Source organism: Sceloporus occidentalis, unplaced genomic scaffold, assembly GCF_023333645.1.
Source record: "Sceloporus occidentalis isolate IW3139 unplaced genomic scaffold, rSceOcc1.0.p SCAF_4, whole genome shotgun sequence".
In the NCBI taxonomy this organism is placed as follows: domain Eukaryota; kingdom Metazoa; phylum Chordata; class Lepidosauria; order Squamata; family Phrynosomatidae; genus Sceloporus; species Sceloporus occidentalis.
The window spans coordinates 195,511,039-195,530,298 of record NW_028316984.1 but is presented as its reverse complement, the minus strand read 5'-3'; the positions used below and the strand labels follow the sequence as shown (position 1 = coordinate 195,530,298).

Below are 19,260 nucleotides of genomic sequence, written 5' to 3'. Positions count from 1 at the left end.
AAACCAGGATCTCCAAGGCCAGAAAGGAACTATTAAGATCCCAGGTGCCTTCTCCACTTTTATTTTGTTCAATACCTTCTGAATTATCTTCACTGGAGAAAATGCATATAGTACTCCCTTTGGCCACGGTAACTGCAGAGCATCCATGCCTTCTGCTCTGGAATCCTTTTCTTTTGAATAATATCTGTTCAGTCTGTGATTCTGTTGAGGCGCAAAGAGGTCTGTCATGAAAGGTCCTAACATTTGATTCAAGCTGGAAAAAAATTGTGTGTGTAAAGTCCATTCTCCTGAGAGCATTTTGTGGTGACTTAAGTAATCTGCGGCCACATTCAACTGTCTTTTTAGATACATCGCTTTTAGTGATGAAATGTGCTTTTCTGCCCAGCAAAACAGCTTCTTAGAATCATAGAATCGTAGAGTTGGAAGAGACCACTAGGGCCATCCAGTCCAACCTCCTGCCATGCAGGAAATCCAAATCAAAGCATCCCTGACAGATGGCCATCCAGCCTCTGTTTAAAGACCTCCAAGGAAGAAGACTCTATCACCTTCCGAGGAAGTGCATTCCACTGTCGAACAGCCCTTACTGTCAGGAAGTTCCTCCTAATGTTGAGGTGGAATCCCTTTTCCTGTAGTTTGCATCCATTGTTCTGGCTCCTGTTCTCTGAAGCAGCAGAAAACAAACTTGCTCCCTCCTCAATATGACATCCTTTCAAATATTTAAACAGGGCTATCATATCACCTCTTAACCTTCTTTTCTCCAGGCTAAACATCCCCAGCTCCCTAAGTCGTTCCTCATAGGGCATGGTTTCCAGACCCTTCACCATTTTTGTTGCCCTCCTTTGGATACGCTCCAGTTTCTCAATGTCCTTTCTGAATTGTGGCGCCCAGAACTGGACACAATATTCTAGGTGGGGCCTGACCAAAGCAGAATACAGTGGCACTATTACTTCTCTTGATCTAGACACTATACTTTTATTGATGCAGCCTAAAATTTCATTGGCCTTTTTAGCTGCCGCATCACACTGTTGACTCATGTTCAACTTGTGGTCTACTTGGACTCCTAGATCCCTTTCACACAAAGTTTCATTCAGCCAGGTGTCACCCATCCTATATCTGTGCATTTTATTTTTCCGCCCTAAGTGCAATACCTTACATTTCTCTGTGTTGAATTTCATTTTGTTAGCTTTGGCCCAGCTTTCTAGTCTATTCAGGTCATTTTGAATCTTGATCCTGTCCTCTGGAGTATTAACTATTCCTCCTAATTTGGTGTCATCTGCAAATTTGATAAGTATGCTCCCAATTCTGTCATCCAGGTCATTGATAAAGATGTTGAATAGCACTGGGCCCAGGACAGAGCCCTGTGGGACCCCACTGGTCACTTCTCTCCAGGCTGAAAAAGAGCCATTGTTGAGCACCCTTTGGGTTCGGCTGGTCAACCAATTACAGATCCATTTAACAGTTCCTTTGTCTAGCCCACATTTTACAAGCTTGTTTGCAAGAATGTCATGGGAAACCTTGTCAAAGGCCTTACTGAAATCAAGATATACTATATCCACAGCATTCCCTTCATCTACCAAGCTGGTAATTTTATCAAAGAAAGAGATCAGATTTGTCTGGCATGACTTGTTTCTCTGAAACCCATGTTGACTTTTTGTGAATATGGCATTGCCTTCTAGATGTTCACAGACTCTCTGTTTAATGATCTGCTCCAGAATCTTTCCTAGAACTGATGTCAGACTAACTGGACGATAATTGTTGGGATCCTCTTTTTTCCCCTTTTTGAAGATGGGGACAACGTTTGCCCTCCTCCAGTCTGCTGGGATCTCTCCTGTTCTCCAGGAGTTTTCAAATATGATTGCCAATGGCTCCGATATTACTTTTGCCAGTTCTTTTAATACCCTTGGATGGAGTTCATCTGGTCCCGGAGACTTAAATTCATTTAGATTAACAAGGTGTTCCTCTACTATCTCTTTACTTATTCTGTGCTGAAATTCCCCTATTCTGTCCTCTGCTCCATTATCCTCAGGTTGAGCACCCTTTGCCTTTTCTGAGAAGACTGAGGCAAAGAAGGTGTTGAGTAATTCTGCCTTTTCTCTATCTCCTGTTAGCATTTTGCCATCTTCTCCACGCAGTGGCCCTACCGTTTCCTTCTTCTTCCTTTTGCTGCGGACATATCCAAAAAAGCCCTTTTTATTGTTCTTAACCTCTCTAGCAAGCCTGAGTTCATTCTGCGCTTTAGCTTTTCTGACTTTACCCCTACACATGCCTGCTATTTCTTTGAATTCCTTTTTTGTGATTTCCCCCTTTTTCCATTTCTTATACATGTTCCGTTTCAAACTCAGCTCAGTTGAAAGTTCCTTAGTCATCCATCCTGGTTTCTTCGCTTCTGCCATTAGTATGATTGTTGATGCAGGCTCATACTGTTATATTGTCTGTTATCATAACATGTTTGATTTGAGCCTGTTTTCGAAACCTTAGCAGTGCTGATCTCAGTGCTGCTTCAGTTCTAGAAAAATTATGCGTTTCTTTGTATCTGATGGATGCCATGTTCTTTGTGTTGAGAATTGATTGCAATGGGCACCCCACTCCAACAGGCTGGTATCTGTTGTTATTTAGACTTATTCAGGCTTTATCAGCAGTACTCCCTTGTTCAAATTGTTTTCTTTGAGTCACTAGCTCATTTCTTTCTTTACTGTATGTTAATGTATATTTCTATTTGTACTGAAAATGTTCAGATGTGCCAATGGTTTTGCTAAAGTAAAAAATGGTTCCTGTTGAAGGCTAGGAAATCTAGGCTTGAAAACAAGATTTTCAAGGACAAATGGCTGAGACAAACTGTAAACATGATATATTTGTTGTTTGTACTGTGATTGGTTCCCTATTTGGGAAAGAGGCTGGACTACATTGTGGGAAATGTGTTCCTGATGAGAGAACAAAGGACTGTTCAAGACGTTGTTGAGTATGGACTTTGGAAGAGAAGGATGTGATATACAGTACTTGTAGTTATTAGTTTTGTAAATAGTAACTAAGACAAATAAACCCTCATTGAGTGAAGTCTGTTTCATTAAGCAGCTGTTTCACTAGGCATTGTTCCAGAAAGCTTTTCCTGAGCTGGAGTTTGCTTTGATCCTGAGATCCAGAGCAGACTGCATCTGATCCAGTTGGTAACAGTTCGGGGCCTCGCGGGCAAGAGACATCACCCATCACAAAGATTTTCCTAACATATCTGTATTATGAGATGTCTTTCTTGATATTTTCATAAGGATTTAGAAATTACTGGCGTACTCTGCTGTGGTAATAACCCTGTTACTAAATGTATTGTTGATATCAACAGTCCCATAATTTTTGCTAACCATATTACAGTATGTCTCCTGTCTTTGCTTGTATTAGTGCTGCTGTGGTTGGTTATTTTCATTTTTCTTTCATCTGACAAGCTTTGTTCCATCTTGTATCTATTTCTGCTCCTAAGTGAGTGATTCTCATCACCACTGTTAATTGGCTTTTTTTGTAATTTATTTGGAATCTGTACCTTTCTAGTGTTTGTATTGCTGAGTGTCTCTTTGTAATTGTGCGCTTGATTCTGCTGATAATAGAATATCGTCTAGGTATGGATATGTGAGCACCTGGTTTTCTTAAATATGCTATAAGTGGCACCAGCACTTTTGTGAAGATTCTTGGTGCCGAGGATAAACCAAATGGCAGTATCATGAATTGGTAACAGATGTTCTGATAAGCAAATCTTAGGTATTTTCTGCTGTCTTGCTGCATTGGCACATGCAAATAAGCCTCCTTGAGGTCTATGGAAACCATTAGACTGCTTTTCCTCAAGCTTTCTCTTATTATTCGCAGCCTCCATTTTGAATCAGAGGTATTTCACATATTTGTTTAGATACTTCAGATGTAATACTGGGCAATATGTCCCATTTGCTTTTGGTACTGCAAAAAAAGTTAGTTTTTTTTTAAATTTTATTTTATTCTTTTATTCATTAGGCACTGTATTTGCCATCACTCCCTTTCTTTAGTAGAACAGCAAAAGTGTGATTTTACCTGACTATGCTTCCCTAAAGAATAAAGACTGACTCAAAAAAGATAACAAACATAACATTACCTGTAAAATATAGCGGATGTTACCAATAAAAGGCAGAGGATGTTATTTTTTAACAACTCTGTCCTTTTGAGGCAGAGACAAATGCACAATAGTAGCAATTACTTTAGTAGGAAACCATATTTCAAGGGGTCCTCCTCTTCAAAAGTGAAGGTAGATGTTCCAGTGTAAAAGGACTCTCCAGCCACTTCTACTACAACAGCATTGTGGTCGCCACACTTAGTTTCCTGTTCAAAAGAAAATAACTTGGTAAAATATAGAACCTACTGTTTTACAGCATAAACTTGTCCAGATTGAAAGCCAAGTTTAAAAACTAAGAGAAGGGAACTGATTAGGTGAAATTCAATTTTGTACAAACTCAGGCAAAAGTTCACTCCTTCCTCTCCTCACTTTCTCCTGTGACCCCCCCCCCCCAAAAAAAAAAAAGCCTTTACAAAATGTTTGTGTTCATTCTACTGTGTGTTTGTTCCAGGCTGCAGCAGGAGGGGAAATTATTAACACCCAAAACTTATTCCAAGTGCAGCATAAAGCTGTCTGCCCAATATTGAGTCAAAGACCCAAGGAACACTTCACAAGATTCTGTAGTCCCGCCCTCTCCCTCTCTCTGCCTTCTGGAGGGATTATTCAGTCTATACAGAGAAGATCTCATGAATAGGTGCCTTCCACTCATACAATAGTGTCAACCACACACACTAAATACAGTGGGCCCTTGGTATCTGGTGGGGTTTGGTTCCAGGACCGTCCATGGATACCAACATTCATGGATGCTCGAGTGCCATTAAATACAACAGATAGTAAAATGGTGTCCATTACATAAAATGGTAAAATCAAGTTTTCTTTATATATACTTTTTGGAATATTTTCAAGCCATGGATGCTTGAATCCGTAGACAAACAATCTGTGGATACAGAAGACCGAATGTCTTTAAGCAAAAGGTACCTTATTTGTATTAGAAAGAGCCTTTTTAATCCTTTGTTCAAATTAACACTATGATGCCATTAAGAAAATGTATTTTTCTGGCTTCCTGGACTACTTGATCAATAACTGAAGTGATCCTGTTTACATGTAGGATGATACTGGAAAACACTACATCTCACCGTAATAACAGTTTTAACATTAGACATTTTTCTTACTAAATGACTCCAATATCTCTAAATCCCACAGTAATTTGGAGCTTGCCTTTATTGCTTTCCCAGTAAACAATGAGCCAGTTGAACTGCTTCTGAAGGTCCTGATCTGGTTCAGCTGAATTAGTCCTTTATGGTACTGTAAGGCAATACGAGCTGTCACTCCTGACCCAGTTGGGCTTCGGTCAACCTAGTTAGAAAGATATGAATCGCCATATTTTTGAATACCATAATTCAGTTATATGACAAATGTGAATTAATTGTATTATCGGCGCTATCCACATTCAGCAAACATACATGCTGGGAAGCCACCCCAGCCTGCACATGCTTTGGTGAACAAACCATTGTAATATGTTTGAATTCAGACACAATGGGAAATAGTGGCCTATTACTTTGAGCAGGAGCAGATTTGCTATTCCTGCTTGCAAATGCCCTCTTCTCCTTCTCCACTGCAAGGGAAGAGAGATTAATGGTTCAGTTGGCACTTCAAGATCTACTTTATCTAGCTGGGACAAACACTTGGGGTTAGCTCTTTTCATCCAGTTCCAAAGAAATGGCAAACTGTTTTGTCAGAAACCAGAAAATTGTACCTCTAATTTCCTCCCCTCATATGCAGAGAAAGAAGAGGAAGACTATGTGGCTTCAGGCTGCTCAGACAAATAACACATGAAACAACCGTGAAAAAAAACCACACCATTATAGGTCACTTAATACAATGGGGGAACATACAGAAGGGCTTCTAATAAATATTTAATCACCTGAATGGGCAGATTATGCAACTCTCTTCTCTGCAGAAAATTGAGAGAAATTTGTAGGTCCTTGTGCCCAACCCCATAATAATCCTACCATCAAATGTCCAGATTAAGAATATAATTTGGCAATTGAAAGATGTGATTTGTTGTGTGGTGTTAGGAATGTAGGCCTCATGAACTGGGTGGAAATCATGAAGCCTCCAGCTACCAGGGGTCCTCCGGAGGATATCAGTGCTGTGTGTCCAAGTGCAGGATCATAGCTGGATACTTCTCTGCCTCCCCTCTGCTCTCTCCCAGCTACTAAACTGGCATTCTGGAGGGGATGCAATAGCTAAAAGGCAGGTTTGGGGGTTGAGTTTAGTCACTTTACAAGGTTTGCAGAGAATTCCAACTTCTACAATGACCAGAAAAACTGACACAGGTACGAGTTGGATTTGCATCTGTGAAAGTCATTAACAGGTGCAAGCTGTTGTTGAGCTGCGCCTCCTGGCATTTCTCACATTAGCTCACAGCTGCTGGGATTTACAAATCAATATCATCTGGACAGCCATATCACTCCTCTTAGTTCTACAAGAATAATAATTCTTTGTCATTCCTTGGGACATCATTTCTGCACATACCATTTGGGAGGTCCTGTGACAAAGGGATGGGGGGGCACTTCTGCACATAATGTCCTACCTGTGCATCTGCAAACACACATATGTTGCTTGTTGGTTCATCACTAAATGCATCTTTTCCATCTGTCAGTATAGTCCCATAAATGAAAGCCACATCTTCAATTAAAGGGTGGTGTACTTTGAACTAGAAAGAACATTTTCAATTTTTTAATAAAATATAACCAGAAAAAAGCAACATAACTTAGTTGTGTCATTTATGCACCCCCCCACCCCCCTTTAAGCCTATACAATTACATGGCAAAGTAAAGCTGAGGGCCTCTAGCTCTAGAGGAACATTTGTGTTTTTTTTAGCAAGCTCTCAGGTATTTACACCTGCCAACTATATACCTCCCAATCATTTATTTCAAACAAGCCCTTTTTGGATACCATTCTAAAAGTAATGACAGTTGTATGTGCATCTCCCTCCGCCTTGCCAATTTAAAAAAATTTATCTAGATGACAGCCATTCAACCACTGAAAGATCTGGATGACAACCTTTCAAAAATGAGGGCAAAGTCAACTTCATGGGCTTCTCTGACACAAAGATGTCTCCAGTCATGACTGTGATCAGGATCCTTCCCGTGCAGAGGCCCCATAGTACAATATGGAGAGAATGAACTGTACCTGAGCCTTTACTGCTTCAGTCACTGCAGATGCTGCATCAACCAGATCCCGAATCTTTGAAGAACAAACATCCAGTCCCAGCTGCTCAGCACTGAGAAAAGCATAGAAAGCACCACCATATCCAACATCAACAACTACTTTTCCATATCCAGGAACATCAATGGATAAATCTGAGAAGGGAAGGTGCAGGGAGACCAAGTTACTAAATACATTTCCACTGTAGTTTATTCTCATGTCTTTTTTCCCTTGCTCTGACCTCTGCTCCCTGCAACAGCAATGCTTGTATATACCTTACGTAATGGCCCTTGGTATCCACTAAGGTTTGGTTCCAGGACCTCCTGTGGATAACAAAATCCGTGGATGCTCAAGTCACACTAAATACAATGGTGTCCCTTGTATAAAATGGCAAAATGAAGGTTTCCTGTTTTGGGATTTATACATTTTAAAACTGTTCTTAAATCATGGATGCTTGAATCCATGGATAAAAAAAATCCATAGATATACACGGCTGACTGTACATGTGTTATGATAACAGTAATATCAAATTAACACCAGGTAAAGATTTGCAACACACAAGAACTACAAAAATATCATACTGTACTACTGGAAGTGGTGGTGATTCTGAACTTAAGCATTGGCTTAAGAATGCTTTGCCAAACAGTTCAGTAGTTATTGGCTTATCAGCTGAAGATTTGGTTGGGGAGATAGAAATGCATGAGGAGTATCAGGAAACATGCTAATGCACTATTAGTCTTGATGTCTATACAAAACAAGTGGAACTTGCAACAAAACTCTGCACTGGATCCTCATCTGAGCTTCTGTTCAGGGATGAACCCCTAAGTTTTAAAGATAATACTGAATATGGGGATGGAGTTGTGTGTCTCCTTAAATTTTAAAAGCTGTTTTTCCGTCTGTTTTTTGCTATGCCTGGAAACCCTGGGGCCCCAATCCTGCTTCTTGGCTCTCGGTTCTCCCGCTCTGGCTCCAAACCTGAAAAGTGTTGAAAACTGTTTTCAACTATGTACTTTGAACAGTACTGATGTTTAACTGTTATTAAAACCTTTGTAATAGTTTGTTATAGCTAAATTTTGAAATCTGGCTTGTATCCCTTGGCAGGAGAAAGGCAAGATATACATTGAATAATGAATGAAAGAATGCCTGTTGACGCTAGTTCATTATTAGAGACAGTGCTTCCAATGCAGGATACTATATTCCTGATACAGCCCCAAACGTTTACAGTGAATTAAAGCTTCTTCTTCAAGTGATGACAGGAATCACACCCACATGGCAGCAAAAGCAAGTTATCAAACACAGGAATCTACATGCATTTAAAAACAAAACGTACAGCTCAGGAGACTCATGAGAAGCAGAGCAGTAGTAGAGAGCGTGTGCCTTTGGAGACAGACATTTACAGCCTGCAGAATAGCAGAAAAAGAAGTTAGTCGTATTAGTCAGACATTATCAGTCCTCTGAGGCAGGGATGGGGAGCCTGAGTCATAACCCTCTTCAACGCTGCTGGGACTGATTCTCAGGTTGATGTTGGGTGCCTTCAAATTGCCTCTAATGGTGCCCCATAGGCTTTTCTTAGCAGGAGAAAGTGAGCTATAATGAACTACTTCAGAGGTGGGGAATATGGTGTCTTCTAGATGCTGGACCTCCGCTCCCATTACCCCTGGCCACTGGTGCTCTTGACAAAACCTGAAGCGATGCAGTCCAATATCTAGAAGCCCTCGAAATACAGATTATGTGGGAAAGAGAACTCCTACGGCTGTATTATTGGTCACTATTCTGTTGGAGACTTAGTATAATCCTAAATGGACTCTGGGCACCTCCATAGCTATGTACTACTATGCACAGGAGCCAGTGAAGTGAGTGATGCGCTTTAGGGCCAATGCGCAGGGACACCAGCCAGAAAGTACCAATAGGCACAGAGGCTGATGCACATCAGGACACTCATGTGGTGTCATTACACTTCTTCACAATCCACCAACCGACTGCTGCTCCTTTGATTTTCTTGTGAGCCTCATCCAGAGCTTTGGGGGAAGGATCAATTTAAGAACAGGTATCGGTTCTAGATCTGAGAGGCGTCAGCCATCCCTCCATCTGGCTCCAGAGTGACTTATTTGTGCCCTTAGCTTCCCAGGAAAAACAGAAGAGCTTTGCTTACTAAAAGGCTTACATCTCAATCCAGAATCAGCGTCTTGAGCGCATCATAATAACACAACTGTGCCTAAAACAGGTTTCTTAAAGGCTCCCGCGATCTTGATGGATCTGGGAGGAGAGAAGCCATGCGGAGCTTTATTTCAAACACCCGGAAGGACCACGACTGACAGGAAGCAGCTCCAGCGGCAGAAGAGGAGAGCGAAGGCGTGGCTGCCTCTGCTGCGACTGGGCTACAGCCAGCAGTCTCCCCCTGAGGCCCAGAGACTGGGCTCTGAAGGGATGCCGGAGGACCCCGGACTCTGGGCTTCCCAGGAGGGCCGAGGCTTCTAGGGTCTCCCAGTGAGACTCCCCGGCGGAAGAGCTCGGGAAGGGGCTCCTCTGGCGGCCAAAGGCCTTCCAGACCGCGCTCTCTCCTACCCACCCAGGGCGGCGGCGAAGGCGGGGACGCTGTGGAAGCGGGCGCTGCTGCGGCTGCGCTGCCCGTCCCAGGCGGCGAAGGCGGCGACGGGGCCGCAGGGGCAGTGGAGGGTGAGGGCGGCGGCCTCGGAGGGGGCGGGCGGCGCGGGGCAGAGGCCGTAGTCGAGGGCGAAGCGCGCCAGGCAGAGGGCGCCGTGTCCGCACATGGCGCTGGCGCCTGCGTTGTGGACGAAGAGGGCGCCCACCGCGGCGCCGCCGGGGAGCTCGCTCGGCACCAGCAGCGCCCCGTACATGTCGCGGTGCCCGCGCGGCTCGTGCATCAGCAGCCGCCTGAAGGCGTCCAGCTCCGGGGAGGAGAGCAGCAGGCGGCGCCGCGACAGGAGCGTCAGCTCCGGCGACGAGGAGCACAAGGACGGGGCCAGCGCCGCCACGGCCTCCGGAGGCACCACCCGCAGGGGCTCCCCGCCGGCGTGCATCTCCACAGCGCGGAGCACCGGGGCGCCGGGGGACCGCGGGGGCAGCCAGCCCTCGCCTCGCGCCGCCGCCGCCATCGCGCTCCTCGACCCGATAGTCTGCCCGCCCAGCGACGCGATTGGTCCATATCTGAAGTGGGGCGGGGTAAAGGGGCGGCCCCCTGACCGTGATTGGCCGAAGGGATTAAGGTCTGTGGACAGGATTGGTCGCTGCGCTCGAGAACATCCTCAACGGTTTTTTCTCCCTGGCCCCGCCCACCGATGCATCGGAGACGGCGATTGGGCAATATCTGTCGTTGGCCCGGGGTGGGATAAAGGGGCTGTCTCGCGACGGTGATTGGCTGAGAGGATGAAGTCTTGCGGACAGGATTGGCTGTTGCGTTTGCGGACATCCTCCTCCTCCACCCGCCCTACCGAAACCAGGGCGCGCCAATCGTCAACACATTGACGGGTTTCCACGCCCCTTAGGGGGCGGAGCTATAAAAACAGAGAACCAGCCAATCACCAAGACTAAGGATTCTGAGGGGGAAAGTGACATTTGACAAATTCCCCGATGGTCTACCACGCTCCTTAGGGGGCGGGGCTACTTGACAACCATCCAATGAACAACACTAAGGCCTGTGAGGCGGAAGTGACGTTTGACAGGGGACAGCTCAAGTCGAGCTCTGATTGGTCGTTCTCTCTTTAGGTTGTCAAGACCCCGGGTGTTATTATTCTTGGGCCCAGTTTGTGAGGCGAATATGGACTGGAGCGGGAGGATGGGTGAGCTGGCATGGCGCCCTTCCCGGGCTGCAGTCTATATGTGTATATATATATATATATATATAGACATGTCTAATTGTCTGTTTAGTGTGTTACCCTTTCTTCTGTTCTTCTGCTCTCTGCTCACGCGTTTTAATATTCTGTGTTGGTTTTCTTATTTGTATTGCTCTCTCCTTGTTGTTCGCCGCCTGGAGTCCCTGCATCGGGAGAAAGGCGGGATGGAAGGAAACAACAGCAATAGTTTACATTCCGCCTTTTCCCGAAGGAATCAAGGCGGATTGCAGCACAAATAAACAATAGAACAAGGTAGAATTTAAAAATTAGCCGTTCAAAGAGGGAAGTCCCCCGCGATGAAAACGTTGGAGAAAAGCAGCAAAGTCCGGGTTAAAGCACAAATAAAAATGTCATAAGATTTCAGGTAGTGTTGGTATTATTATGAACAGCAAGAGGAGAAAGGTTGCCACCTTGTATCTATCTCCACAATGCGGGGTTATTCCAGCCTGACGCCGCTTCAAGTGCCCTGGCTCAATGCCATGGGAGTCTGGGAGGGTGCTTTGTTGCAGCACTAAGGCTCCCAGGTTTCCATCCCTTTACCCTCCAAAAGGGCAAGAAATGATGATGATGATGATGATGATGATGATGATGATGATGATGATGATGATTTCAGAGGAGGTTTGCCTTCCTTGAGGCTGAGAGAGTGTGACTTGCCGGAGGTCACCCTCGGTGTCATGGAATTGAACCCTGGTCTTCAGAGTCGCAGCCTGACACTCCAGCCTCTCTGGCAATATTAGAGACAGGACACATTGACATTCAAAATACATTAAAAACGCCATACAAAACTCTGCACAAAGCTTCTGCAGCGTCTAAAGTCCAGCCTTCTCAGGGAGATCTGGCGGCAGAAGAAGGCATAGCCTTGGGGAGCCCAGAGTCAGCTCCATGCAGCTGTGAAGTGGCTCAGTGGGAGTTTGTGAAGGGGAGCTCTGTTACGTCGCAAGAAATGACCCCTTGTTTTGTTTTATTCCGGCCTTTCCCTATTTATAGACGCTGTGGACATCCAGCCAGACTGCCTTGGACTTTACTGTGGAAGAATAGTGGGGATTATAAATGGGACCGAGGTTCACGGCGACTGTGGGGTGAGTAGAGGAAGGCTCTTGTGGGGAAACTGCCACTGGAAACAGACGGAGGAGGAACAGCAATATCTTCCGCCTCTCCTAAATGGCTTAAATACCTCATGCTCCTCATCAAATGCTGTAGAAATGCCTTGCCCCTATAACTTGGCTGTGCTCTGCAGGTGTGTCCGCGAGGGCAAAGGACAGACGCCCGCAAAATCTGCCGGGAATGCACAGGATCCCCAGAGCGCTACGACTGGCTCTATCTTGGCTTCATGGCCATGCTTCCCCTGATCTTGCATTGGTTCTTCATTGAATGGTATTCAGGGAAAAAGAGGTAAGCGTTTCTTTAACACAGACCCCTCTCTTCAAATAAGCTGAATGACATTTTCTCTTAAACTGAACGTAAGGGGAACTCAGTTACCTATATATACTCAACTATACACTTGTTCAGCTTGTATCCTGCCTTTCTCCTTATGCAGGACCTAAAGCGACACGCAGCATTTAAAAAGCAAGATACAACTAAACGCTATTCATACAAAAGTTTAGAAAGAATGAAATAACAGTTCAGTTAAAAACAAGATTAAAATAACATAAAAACACTCATTGCGATTAGCACCACAAAAACATTTGCTGTCACTAGTGCTGCAACTGCACTACAGAAATAATCCGGTTTGACACTGAATTAACAGCAGAGCTCTAGTGCCATAACAAACTACCCTTCCCAGAATTCCACAGCATTTTTTTTGTTTTTTATTTATATACCGCTATTCCAAGGATCATAGCGGTGAACAGCAAGAAAGCTAATTAGCAAGAAAGCTAATTTGCCCCCAACAGTCTGGGTACTCATTTTAGCGACCTCGGAAGGATGCAAGCCTGAGTCGAGCTTGGGCCCTTTTGCTGGTCTTGAACTCGCAACCTTGTGGTTTTGAGTTAATGGCTGCAGTACAGGCATTTAACCACTGCGCCACCAGGGCTCCATTGAGCCTTGGCAGTTAAAGTGGCGTCAAGCTGGATTATTTCAGCAGTACAGATGCAGCCTTTGGTTTTCAGACAAAGGCTTGCCTGAATAAAAAGGTCTGTCAAGAAGGGAAGGGAAAGCAGGGGCCAACCAAACCTCCCGCAGGAAGGAATTCCACAATCCAGGAGCAGCCACTGAGAAGGCACTCTCATCGTACAGAGAAGACATACACCAGCCTTCCTCAACTTGGTGTCTGCCAGCTATTATGGACTATAGATTAAGCCTCTCTTACCTGGAATTCCAAAATCTGAACTAGTCCAATAGTGACAACTTTGCTTTCTGATGGTTCATGGTACACAAACTTTGTTTCATGCACAAAATTATTAAAAATATTTGTGCATAAAATTACTTTCAGGCTGTGTGTATAAGATGTATACGAAACAAATGAATTTCATATTTAGAACTGGGTCTTATCTCCAAGATATCTAATTATGTATGTTCCCATAGTCCAAAATTAAAAAAAAATCCAAAATCCCAAGCACTTCTGGTGAAGGGAGACTTAGCCTGTATAAATCTCAAGACGTGCTGAAAACATCTGGAGGACATCAGATTGACAAAGGTTGGTGTACATGGTTCAACCCAAGCTGCTTCATTCCAGGGAAAATGTTACCTTAATGATCCTGCAATGTTCTCCAGGGTCACAGAGGGTAGTCTTGATCAGCAGTCCGTTTTCTTGTGCTCAATATTGCTTTTGAGAACTTGTTTTCCTTCTCTCCAGCTCCAGTGCTCTCTTCCAGCACATCACTGCTTTAATTGAATGCAGTGTGGCAGCAATTGTTACTTTGCTTGTGAGTGACCCCATGGGCTCCCTACAGATCCGATCATGCAAGGTGGTGATGCTTTCTGACTGGTACACCATGCTTTATAATCCAAGTCCTGATTATGTTACCACTATTCACTGTACCCATGAAGCAGTCTATCCCCTGTGAGTATAATTCACTCTCACTCATGTATATCTTTTGTACTGTGGTGCAAACTTAGAACCATTTTATAAAATATCTATTAATGGTAGTTTAGAAACCGTTTTTGTGCTTTTTGTTCCTGTGTTACATCCCTTTTGTGCCTATTCAGAAGTGAACTGTATTGTGTTTGATGGAATTTATTCTCTAGCAAGTGTGAATAGAATTTATTTACAAGTAGTAGCAATAGCAATAGCAAGTACATTTCTATATCGCTTATCAGTGCGCTTAAGCACTCCCTAAGCGGTTTACAAAGTGCAAGCTAATTGCCCCCAACAATCTGGGTACTCATTTTAGCAACCTCCTCGGAAGGAGTCGAGCTTGAACCCTTTTGCTGGTATTGAACTCACAGCCTTATGGTTTGTGAGTGAGTGGCTGCAGTACAGGCATTTAACCACTGCGCCACCAGGGCTCTATAAGTAGTAAGTAACATGCATTTCATGCTACATTCTTGGCTGTTGACCCAGAGGCTAAACAAATGCCACACAATGGATATGACCATGCAGAGTGTGAGGGGAGAAACCCCAGCAGAGTAAGGCATAAGGGAATTGTGCCAGCAACAAGTTGTCCTTTTACAGTGCCAGTAATACCAATAATTCTCTCTTTCAGCTATACCATTGTGTTTATATATTATGCCTTCTGTTTGGTGCTCATGATGCTACTCCGTCCACTTCTGGTAAAGAAGATTGCTTGTGGCCTGGGGAAGTCAGATCGGTTTAAGAGCATTTATGCCGCCCTTTACTTTTTCCCAGTCTTAACGTTGCTCCAAGCAGTTGGAGGTGGCTTGCTGTGTAAGTTGTCATCATCCACCTTGCAGAAAAGCTAAAGCATGCTGCGGGGGGGGGGGGGGGTCATTTACAATGTTGGGTGGAGGGATGCATCCAAATATGTAGCTTAAAAATATTTCAGAAGACTAAAATAATATCTGGGGGGAAAGTAGGTGAACTGGTGAAATGAAACTTAAGCAAAGACATTGAGAAAGCAGGCAAACTTAAACCTGTATGTTGGTCATTGAAAGCCAGGCATACTGACAGGGTGTTGGACCAGGAGCCTGGAACACTTACTAGGAGATTCAAGATTCGTACAGCATTCAGGATTTAAAAAATTAAACAAAGTCATATTTTTGTCTTTCAAAAGAGAATGTATTTTAAATATTGTGGGCAGAAGAGTGAAGGCACTAGGACATCTTTTCATGGGATTGACTTAAAATAAAGGCTAGAAGCTGTATCAGAATATCTTGTGGGTGAAGAGTTGCCTAAGAACCATTTAGCTTTGTGAGTGCTCTACTACTACTACTGTATTCCTGTTACTACAATGAAACTAAATGGTGGCTGAAGGCATGTGCAAAGATACCAGGGAATACTCCTGAACAAATAGGCAGACGAATATACTGCAAAACATGTATTTATAGTTTCTGCCTATCTGCTGAAAACATATAAAACTCTTGACTTTCAGATTATGCATTCCCTTATATCATCATTGTTGCATCTCTTGTTACCCTGGTTGTGTATCTGTCTGCCTCTGAAGTAGAAGTAAGTAAGACACTGCTTCTTTTAAATCTGTATTAACCTTGTTTTTAAAGGAAAAAACGGACATAACAGAAAACCTAAATTGTGTGGTCAGAAAATCTAACCATGAACCATAAATATGTGGTCAGAAATCTATGAGCTGTACAACAAACAGCCTCCCTCTCAATTTTCAAGAGCAGTCTATGCCATGAATAATAATTTGCTTTCAAAATTCCTTGAAATTCTATGAGGGATTAAGCCTGTTAACCAAATAGTGTTCTTGTTAAGAAAGGTCTTTGGGTACATTTGCACATTCTTTCCATTCTATAAGGGGAACTCTAAAAAAGCTGAGGTATTAGGAAAACTGAGGACTGACGTATTACCCTACACAGTCGCCCCTCCATTTTCGTGGGGGATCCATTCCAGACCACCACCACTCCACAAAACCAGAAAATTGCCAATATTCAAGCCCCATTGGCTTGAATGGCGGCGCGCACCCATGGGTACCTGCGGCATGCGCCCCATTTTGTCCCCCTCCATTTGCTGCCTGCAAATGGGCAAGGGACGCAGACTCCAAGCTTGCAAAAATGGAGGTATGACTGTACAGAGAAAGTTTGTGAAAGATGGGAGAAGAAGCAACAATAATTATTCCAAATGAACCTTTTCCCTCCTATTGTTAAAACTGCATTTTCAGCTTTGTCACTTTGCTTACCTAGGCAAAGGCATTATCCCAAACAACAGTTAATGGCTTCCTTGCAAGAATAGCTGCTACTGAGGACAGGTTGATATTGAGTAGAGGCTTTTTAGCTCTGAGAGAATAGTGAACCAATCCTTTCATAGAGTCTCTCTTGTTTTTCTTATGGTTCTAAACACTAATGCTGACAGTGCCCTCTCTTCTTCAGAATCACAAATAGAGAAGGGATTCTAACCATGCCATGGAGAAAATGTGTAATAACTATTCCCAGTCTTTTCTTCAAGGAAGAGACAGGAGATGCTTTAAAAACATTCTTTCTGTTCCTTTTTACAAGCCATGCATTAACTTTAGCTTTGAAAGTTTCAAGACAAACAAATGTAAAAACTGATGGAAACATCTTTTCTTTTTATTTTCAAGACTTTCAAAGATCTCCTCGTCAGGAAGAAAAGGCTTATTGTTCTCTTTAGCCATTGGCTGCTGCATGCCTATGGAATCATCTCCATTTCCAAACTAAACAACATCTACCAAGACTTGCCTCTGTTGGCTCTGGTACCTGCCCCTGCTCTCTTTTACTTGCTTACTGCAAAATACACTGAACCATCCCGGATACTCTCTGAGGGAGCAAATGGACGTTAACCATAACGGATGCCAATCTGGGTAAGTAGCAGAGTTAGGTGTGTAAAGCTTCTTGGATGCATCTGTTTCTTATTATAGGAAGTTGTCTGTGGCTTATCTTTCAGGTAAAGCTTTTCTTCTTGGGACAAAATTTTACTCCCACATTGTATACAAGGCAAGAGTCTGGCCTTCTAAGCAGCTTATGGACACTCGCTGCATGAAATGTCTTAAGACTGTTTTATCGGCCATAGGACCCCAAAGCCTCTGTTAACATGAATGGTCAAGGATCAAGCCTTGTTTTGTGTACGTATATTTGTCCATCATATGTGAAAAATGAAACATTTTGTACAGTGCACTTGGAAATACAACATAATTTATTTCACAATGCAGTATTTTATCATATCTTTGAATGAGGATGTGTAGTAGAATAAAATTTCAGTATTCTGACTTCAGTCATGGACTATGCAGTCTTGTCATTTCTAAGGAAGTACAGAAGAATAAACACAACCACTTAGAGTAAAACATTTCTATGTGTATAAGCAGTTTCATGAATAGTAGCCTAAGGGCATCAATACCATATTTTCTGTTGATGTCACCCACATTTTTCTGAAAACCATGGCTTTTCAAGCACCCAACGATTTGATATGACAATGGGATTTTACTCCCTCTCATTAAACATCTTTGTCATTGTTCTTCACACAGGATTTGTTGTTAGTTTGCCTAAGAACTGAGTGAGATTTTCCCATTTTATAGGGTTCATATATACAGAAAGAGTTCTGTTACAGCATCTCTTGAAATACACATATGAAATATATTTTTAAAATTAAAATCCTGTGTCAAGGTAATTTGTTGCCTTCAAGTTGGCTCCACCGTATGGTGACCCTAAAATGAATCTATCACAGGGTTTTCTTGGCTAGATTTGTTCAGAGGAGGTTTGCCATTGCCTTCATTTGAGGCTGAGAGCGTGTAACCTAATAGGTTTCCATGGGTGAGTGAGGATTCGAATCCTGGTCACCAGGGTCCTAATCTTAATACCCAAACCACTATATATGCTGTCTCTACAAGGGAATTTACTTCCCTAGTAAGTATACTTGAAATCTGCAATCCTTGTATAAATGTCTCGGATGTATACTGAGGATGATTTTAAAAGAATAGTGCAAAACTGACTAAGACCAACTTTAATTTTTTGTACCATACTTTTTGAATCACCTGGTATTTGTTTTTCTGACTGACCTTATATATGTTGGTGATTACCCTGAGCCAGTACAGGGAAGATGGGATAAAAAAAAAAGGGAAGCAAAGGAAATAAGAAGTAGGTCTTGTTTGCCTGTTATATCAGATTATTTCTTTCAAGTATTTTTGGGTAAGATACAGCAAGCTCTTTTATAAGAGTGGAAAGAAACATACTGGCACATGTCTTGGCCTATTAAAAACTTGAGTCCTGCCAGTGTGTGCTCCCTCCTTCCTGTTGGTACAATTCAATATCTCTTTCTCATGCACAATATGCTATGGCTACCTAAGACTTATTTCACATTATAGTATTGCTGTTTCAACTGCCAAATGTGTGAATTAAATCAGTGCAGCATCATGTCAGCATGGTGTAACAGTTTGAGTATAGAACTAGAACCCTGGGAGACCATGATTCACATCCTCGCTTGGCCATGGAAACCCCTTGGGTGACCTTAAGCGAGTCACACTCTTTCAACCTCAGAAGAAGACAAGGGCAAATCACCTCTAAACAAATTCTGCCAAGAAAACCTTGTGATAGGATTATCAGTAAGAAATGACTTGAAGGTAACAACAGCAGCAGGAACAACACAACCGTTATTAAGCTACATAATGCTACATAATAAAACAAAAATTACCTTTTCAGGTTTCTTTGTTGGATTTGCTTTCTAAAAGACTCTCCATTTTGTCATATTTTAGCTGCAGCGCACCATGTATGTAGTCAAGCTTGTCATTGCGTCTTTTATTTATTTTGATATATTCTCCCAGAATTTTCAAGATGTCATGTTGATATTTAGAAAACATCTGCAATTGGATGGATTCTGATCAATAAATTAAATTCTCTCTTGCTGAAATACAGCCTGAGTTACCCTTCCCTGTAGTTGCACATCCTGCTAATGCTAGCAAACATTTCATAATGTTGTTTTGTAAGTGCTGTACAGGGGGACAATGATGCCTCATTCTGTATACAATATCAAATCATAAGATAAATAATCAGATGACATAATATTAAATATCTTAGGATATTTAAAGAGAACCCTCTGTTCCA

At 42.9% G+C, this 19,260-nt stretch overlaps 3 protein-coding genes across 5 annotated transcripts in view; 1 reads left to right on the top strand and 2 right to left on the bottom strand.

Moving 5' to 3' along the window:
* Positions 1 to 1,871: 1,871 nt before the first annotated feature.
* Positions 1,872 to 10,470, bottom strand: LOC149315235 (trans-3-hydroxy-L-proline dehydratase-like). Its single transcript, XM_089522801.1, has 5 exons — positions 9,849 to 10,470; positions 7,265 to 7,434; positions 6,663 to 6,785; positions 5,285 to 5,422; positions 1,872 to 4,332 (listed from the first exon to the last, which is right to left on the bottom strand). The coding sequence occupies exons 1-5, from the start codon at positions 10,393 to 10,395 to the stop codon at positions 4,207 to 4,209; spliced, it is 1,104 nt and encodes a 367-aa protein (XP_089378927.1). The 5' UTR covers positions 10,396 to 10,470; the 3' UTR covers positions 1,872 to 4,206.
* LOC149315234 (JNK1/MAPK8-associated membrane protein-like) lies at positions 10,465 to 17,437 on the top strand. Its single transcript, XM_089522799.1, has 8 exons — positions 10,465 to 11,079; positions 12,121 to 12,212; positions 12,371 to 12,525; positions 13,928 to 14,134; positions 14,778 to 14,959; positions 15,624 to 15,700; positions 16,788 to 17,027; positions 17,111 to 17,437. The coding sequence occupies exons 1-7, from the start codon at positions 11,058 to 11,060 to the stop codon at positions 17,004 to 17,006; spliced, it is 954 nt and encodes a 317-aa protein (XP_089378925.1). The 5' UTR covers positions 10,465 to 11,057; the 3' UTR covers positions 17,007 to 17,027; positions 17,111 to 17,437.
* The window catches only part of CCDC175 (coiled-coil domain containing 175), a 43,684-nt gene continuing 41,801 nt past the window's right edge, over positions 17,378 to 19,260 (bottom strand). For all 3 annotated transcript variants that reach the window (XM_089522798.1, XM_089522797.1, XM_089522796.1), the window contains exons 19-20: positions 18,851 to 19,016; positions 17,378 to 17,464 (exon numbers count right to left, since the gene is read on the bottom strand). In XM_089522798.1, coding sequence (XP_089378924.1) covers positions 18,855 to 19,016 — 162 coding nt within the window. In that variant the 3' untranslated portion in view covers positions 17,378 to 17,464; positions 18,851 to 18,854. The remainder of the gene's footprint in view (positions 17,465 to 18,850; positions 19,017 to 19,260) is intronic.

Bases quoted from the DNA above. Each gene is read 5' to 3' on its own strand.
- LOC149315235 (XM_089522801.1), bottom strand. From the start codon at position 10,395: ATGGCGGCGGCGGCGCGAGGCGAGGGCTGGCTGCCCCCGCGGTCCCCC. The intron at 5,423-6,662 runs GTAGGACATTAT...CTTTCTAACTAG, and splicing joins GTGTGTTTGCAGATGCACAG to GTTGACCGAAGCCCAACTGG. The intron at 4,333-5,284 runs GCAAGCTCCAAA...TCTTTTGAACAG, and splicing joins TTACTGGGAAAGCAATAAAG to GAAACTAAGTGTGGCGACCA.
- LOC149315234 (XM_089522799.1), top strand. From the start codon at position 11,058: ATGGACTGGAGCGGGAGGATGG. The intron at 11,080-12,120 runs GTGAGCTGGCAT...CCCTATTTATAG, and splicing joins GGACTGGAGCGGGAGGATGG to ACGCTGTGGACATCCAGCCA. The intron at 12,526-13,927 runs GTAAGCGTTTCT...CCTTCTCTCCAG, and splicing joins TGGTATTCAGGGAAAAAGAG to CTCCAGTGCTCTCTTCCAGC.